The following is a 6,000-nucleotide window of genomic DNA, read 5'->3' on the forward strand; positions in this document are numbered from 1 at the left end:
TGTTATGGAACAAGCCTCCCGCATCCCAGCACGTGCTCGGGATGTTGAACCTACTCCCAAGAACCCTCTCTCTTTCACAGGCCTTTATCTCTTGTTTTTTTCACGCTGAAGCAAAATATTTCATGCTTTGCAAGATGACTGATTGTTCAACAGCTTTGCTTATTCCCACCAGGCACGAAAAGACTTACTAGTCTTTCTTAAGAGTTCACGGAGTGGAAAAACAACAGTCTGGCCTCAGAGGGAGCAGTGAGCAGGATGAGACCTCACCGCAGTACCCCCTGTCTCAAAAAAAACCCCCGCAAGTTTGGGGTTCCTCCTCAACCCCAAGAAAGCGAACTGCAGTAGTTTTACAGAAACTGCTCCTTTGTCCAAAAAAAGACCCTAAAATGACCCGAAAACACATCCACCTTTGCCTCCCTGCCCACTGTGACCGGGGGACGTGACTGCAGAGCTCACCATGCTCCAGCCAACGCTCCAGACCCACTAATCCTCGGGGAGACAGGAGCTGCTCCTCCCCGAGCGTACCTCCCCCTCCGTTTCCGACTCCCCCCGCCACTTCTTCTCCTCCTTCTTCCAGCCCGATTTATCTCACACCCGGCGAACTTGCTGCCAACCAAGAGTTTATGCAGACAACCGCAAAAGAGCTGGTGCCAGCCTCAAATGGGCTTCTCCTCTGGCACCCTGACATTCAATTACAAGCAACAGGCATGCAGAGTGGTGCTTAAAAAGAATAAAAAAGGGGGGAAAAAAATACCCACCCGATTTTTTTAACCCCCTTTCCTAACTTTTTTCGAGCCAACAGATGTGGGATTACGCTCCTGTAACACACAGGAGGATTCCTAGCCACTCCATTTGTCAAGGCTCACTGGGATTCCCAGCCATCAGGGAGATGCTGGCCAGAGCTGTGCTTTGCAACCCAACCTAAATCCCTCCAAATTCACTCAGGGGTGCGGGAGCACTGCCATTTACAACTGGAGCCCGTGTATTTTCCTGGCTTCCCAAGCGGAGCAGGCCTGTGCTGCACCCAGATCTCTCCTAAAGTTTCCTGCCAGAGGTTTTAAATCCTGAGGGTGTCTTAGATAAATTATAGGTCCATTCTTCCAGGGGTTAGCAGGCACCCAAGCAGTCCAAAAGTGAAATGCATCGTTTCCCTCTGAGAATGAGGCTGGTTTTCCCCCCTTTTTTTTTAAAACAAAAAAAAAAAAGAAAAAATAAAGAATGAAAAAAAAAAATGCCGTTTAAAAAGAAAAAGTCCACTTACCAGTTGGTTTGAGAAAATCCATTGGATATCTGGAGTAGGGTGGAGGGGGAGACTCTGGAATTAGAAAAGTACAGAGAAAATAAAGGCAGAGCCATGAGAAAGGAAAAAAAAAGAAAAAAGATAGGAACTTATGATAACAGAGGCATTCTTTTAGCAAAACTGTTTGTCTTAGCTCTGGGGGTTGGAGGCAGGGCAGCGAGGCGGTGATTGCCTTGATATTTAGCTGTCAGATAAACAAAAGGGGCCGTCTGGCGCCAGTCTCCCTGCTATCTGCCGCTCGGGCTGTCTGATCGGGGCCTCCTTGGCTCGCCGGAGCCGCGGCAGCGCCGGGGCCGGCACGGCGGCCCCTAATCCCCCGGCACGGCACGGCACGGCGCGGCGCGGCACGGCGTGGGGGGGGGGCGGGGGGCTGCTTGGGGGGCTTGGGGAAGGGCACCCCCGTACTTAAATACATAAATAAAACACCTACAACACAGCGACGGGAAGCTGGGGGAGGAGGGGGGAAGCAACCTCGGGGAAAACGCAAGTCGAGTGCAGGGCAGGGAGCCCGCCGCGACCCCCCGCCCCGTCCGCGCGTCCCCCCTCCCGCGCCTACCTAGCTCGCAGAGCCGGCTGAGGTGGTGCGGGTTGCAGCAGACGAGCTCGGAGTGAGCCTTGCCGTAGGATTCACAGCAACATAACCGCTTAACTTCGGAGCAGTGGCGGAGGTCGGGCCAGCGGAACACCTTGCAGAGCAACACCGGGAGCGGGTACCAGTGCTGGCCCAGGCGGGAGTCCGCCTTGGCGGGCAGCAGCAGGCAGGGGGTCCGCGCCCCGCCGCGGGACTCCACGGCGTGCAGCAGCCCCTCCAGCTGCCGCTCCTTCAGCCGCTTCAGCACGGCGTGGGTCAGCGCCTTCAGTTCCGCCTCCGCGCCCGCGGCCGCCCGGCCGCCGCGGCCCGCCTTGCCCGGGCAGCACCCGCGCCCCCCGCCGCAGACATGCGCCCGGGCCTCGGCCGCCGCCGCCGCGCCGGGCTCGCCGCCCGCCGCCGCCTCCTCCTCCTCCTCGCCGCCGGGCGCACGGCTCCGCCAAAGCCGCCGAACGAGCACCGAGCGTTTGGTCCTGAACATGCGGGACGAGAGGAGGGGCCCCCGGCTACAAAACGGGCATGTCGTCCGCCGCGCATGAAGGGGCCGGGAGCCGAGACGCGGCGGCGGGCAGCGGCGGGCGGCGGCGGGCGGCGGGGGGAAGGCGGCGGCGGCGGCGGGGCCGAGGCGGGCTGTGGCATGCGCCAGTCTCCGCGCTGGGGCCGCGGGTCCCGCCGCCTCCCGCGGGGGGCAGCGCCGGCCCGCGCCTCTGCCCGCTGCGGAGAGAAAAATACAGAGGGGAAAATTAAAGAGAAAAAAAAAAAAGGGAGGGGGTGGTGGGGAAAGGGAGGGGAAGGGAGGGGAAGGGAGGGAGGGGGGAAGCCGCTCGCTCGGTCTGGCTTTGCCCAAAAAAGAAAAGGGAAAAAAAAAAAAAATTAAAAAAATAAAGAAGCCCGTCTAGAGCGTGCGGCGCATCGCGCTGGGGGAGGCGCGCTGAGCCTGCCGGCGCCGCGCAGCCCTGCGGGGGTACGGAGCGCGGCTGCGGCCGCGGGGGATCCTCGGCCTCCCGGGGGCCGCGGCTCCCATCAACCCGCCAGCGCTGGGGGAAAGCGGGGGGGGGGGGGGGGGGGCGGTGTGGGGAGAGAAAAGGGGGGGAGTGTGTGGGGAGGGCGGGATTGATGCAACGCAGGGCAGAATCAAAAGATTAAAAATAATTTTTTAAAAAAAAAAAGCACGCTCCAAATAACGTCTGTTAAAAAACAAAAAAAAACAACAATAATTTCTCTTAAAAATACCAAAAACCCAAAACACCAACCCTAAGATTTGGAGGTCGGAATCGGTTTAAGCATCTGTCACAAAAGAGAAGAAGCAGCGCATCCAGAGTGTTGTATCCCTCTTTAAAGCCCAGCTCGTCCTGATGCGGGGTTGGTTTGCTTGGCTGCCTGGGTTTTTGGGGTTTGGGGTTTTTTTTTGTCCTCCCTCCTTCTTCGCAAAGGCTTTAATCCACAATCACACACACACACACAAGGAGTCTTGATCCGGCTGCTACGAAAAGAAAGGAAAAGCATAAAATTAGGAGGAAAACAAGAAAAGACGGTGAGTAGGGAGGGGGGCTGCGTCCCTTCACCCCCGAGCACACCGGGACCCCCGCCCGCGCCCCGCCGCTTACATGAGTGCGGGGCTCCGGCCGGCCGCCCTCTCCGCTCCGCCGGCGCCTCTGCCTCCCTGCTTTTTTTCCTTTCTTTTTTTTTCCTTTTCCTCCTCTCTCCTCCTTCCTGCCTTCCTTCCCCTCCTCCTCCTCCTTTCTTGGTTTTGGTTTGGGTTGTGGTGGGTTCGGTGGTGTTCTTTTATCCCCTTTTCCCCCTCCCCGCACCACAGCCTCCGTCCTTTCCCTTCGCCGGCGGGGGGGAGAGCCCCGGCGCTGCGGAGCCGGGCGCGGAGCACGGCGGTTCCCGCACGCTCGGCCGCGCCCGCCGCCGCGTTCCCCCCGCCCCGTTCCGCCCCCTCGCTGCTCTCCTCGGCGGCGGCGGCTCGCAGTGCGCAGTGCGCGGCCGCGGCCCCGGCCCGTCACGTGGGTGTCTAGACACCGTGTCGCTCCGGGGAGAAAAATATATATATATATATATATCTCTCTCCCCCCGTCTCTTATATTTATCTCGAACCGCCTTGCGCAAGTCGGCGGCTCCGGTTGCTGCAAGGTTGTGGGTCCTTCCCACCCCCCCCCCCCCCCTCCATCTCCAGCGAAGGCGAGAGGGAGCGGATCTCCCCCTCCCTGCGTGTGTGGAGGGGCTGCTTTGCCCCCATCAAACGCCCTCAAAAGCTCGGGTGTAAGTAACCAGCCCCATTCAGCCGTACACGTAATAATTTTTAAAGCTTCCCCACCCAACATAACACACACTCCCCCACCCTCTTCGGTTTTCCAGAGCACAGAAAAGCAATAATGGGAATAACCCTTTGCACTTTTACAGCACCTGTCGCCGGAGGAAAGTATTTCGCAGAGGGTAACGCTGGTGATTCTCACCGAAGGAGAAGCAGAAATGCAGAGCACGTCGCCGCGCTACGACCGTTCTTGTTACGGGTGCTACTAGCGGGAGTAATTTATGGCACTCGGGTTACTCCACGTATCCCCCCCCTAGTTCCTTACCGCCCCCACTCCGCCAACCCCCCCGGTGTGAATTTGGCCAGTGAGAACCTGGCAAGGATGGGGAAACTGAGCCATCGTGAGGCTGGGCAGCTGGGACAGCCCTGGGAAGGACAGACTTCGCAGCGAGGTGTCCCCAGGGGTCCCATCCCACACGCTCTCCCAGAGATGAGTAACTTCTTTTCCCTGTAATAAGCGCGGGTGGCTGAGTTGCTTAAGGTCACTTGGTGAGTCGGTTATCACGTTGGAAAGCCAGACTCTTAAATCACGGCTGCTAGAAGCAAATGCAATTCTAAAACAATTGCACTCAACTAGAGATGACAACGGCCATAAAACACAAGAGGAGGAGGAGGACACACACAAAACCACCGCGCTGTGCCGCAGGGGTATTCCCGGGGTTGTCTGTCCTGGTTGCAGGAATCGTTTCAGAACCCTGGTCTTGCAAATACTCACACAAGCAGGCCCGGAGCTGCTCACGGTGTTTGTTGAATTTGGATCTAAATTAATTAGAAAGGTGCTAGATTGTGGGCAGACTTAATAAATGTGAATGAGACTATACTTGCCCAGGCCCAAAGTCTGCTTTGTGATAAATAACATGAAAGAAGTTGAGGTGGGGAAGAACATGATTTGCTGGCACCTAAAAATTTAACATGTTAGCAGGTTTGTTGTTAACCTGGAGTCAGAGGAAGGAGATGGACTCCCTGCTTCACCTCAAACAGGGCAAGGATAAGCCACACATGGAAAAGGCCCATCGCAGTCCGGAGCTGGTGATGCCCGGGATGCAGCGGAATGACCTTGAGGGGATGGAGGAGGGTGTCAGAGCAGGACAGCATCGGTGTCTGACCCTGCTGCGCTTGCCAGAATACCCCACTGCTTTTAAAACGGCCGCTTTCACAGCCTGAAACGCGGTGGTTTGATGACACTTGTAGTTTAACGTCTTGTTTGTCAGCCTCTGGAGTGACCTGCCACACACTGAGGCTGATTTCAGTCTTCCCTTAGGGAACCTCAATCCCTTTTCCACTGTGATGCGTTGGGTAAATTGATAAGGGAGGGAAAAAAACCCCACAAAGGGTTCCTTCCCATTCAGTATCTGCTGGTGAAAGACACACCAGGCATGCCCAGTAATGATACTTTCCCTTTTTTTTTTTAAACTTTCCAGGGTGTTGGGAATGAAATTGATGTTGTTTTGGCTCCCCCCCCCCCATCCCAATTACGACTGTGATTATTGCTGTGAACAGATCAGCAAAAAAGCGTAATGTGGTGTAACCTGCAAAGGGATGGAGGACAGGGATGGGGTCCTGGGGGTTAATAGTTTTTTTTTTTGGCCCTGCCATAGGTTCTCTGGGTGATCTTGGATGTGTTTTTTTTCCCCCATCAGCAGGGGCCTGGGATTTAAGCACCTGTGGTTTCCCATCCATGCAGGCTGTGCCGGCAGTGCTCGCCTGTCTTTGTGATCTCTACAGGTGAAAATTACTCCAGAAGTGCTAAATATTAAATAACTGATACAGAACTGCTTTCTAATTAACCCTGAA

At 56.3% G+C, this 6,000-nt stretch overlaps 1 protein-coding gene across 2 annotated transcripts in view; it reads right to left on the reverse strand.

Moving 5' to 3' along the window:
• Positions 1-3,804, reverse strand: part of SMAD7 (SMAD family member 7) — a 29,004-nt gene extending 25,200 nt beyond the window's left edge. Inside the window, exons 1-4 of one of the 2 annotated variants that reach the window (XM_062017727.1) lie at positions 3,497-3,804; positions 3,143-3,372; positions 1,857-2,603; positions 1,262-1,315 (exon numbers count right to left, since the gene is read on the reverse strand). In XM_062017727.1, coding sequence (XP_061873711.1) covers positions 1,262-1,315; positions 1,857-2,370 — 568 coding nt within the window. In that variant the 5' untranslated portion in view covers positions 2,371-2,603; positions 3,143-3,372; positions 3,497-3,804. The remainder of the gene's footprint in view (positions 1-1,261; positions 1,316-1,856; positions 2,604-3,142; positions 3,373-3,496) is intronic. The other variant, XM_062017728.1, reaches the window with a different exon arrangement.
• Positions 3,805-6,000: the final 2,196 nt, after the last annotated feature.

The sequence above is a fragment of the Colius striatus genome, chromosome Z (genome assembly GCF_028858725.1).
Source record: "Colius striatus isolate bColStr4 chromosome Z, bColStr4.1.hap1, whole genome shotgun sequence".
NCBI classification, from domain to species: domain Eukaryota; kingdom Metazoa; phylum Chordata; class Aves; order Coliiformes; family Coliidae; genus Colius; species Colius striatus.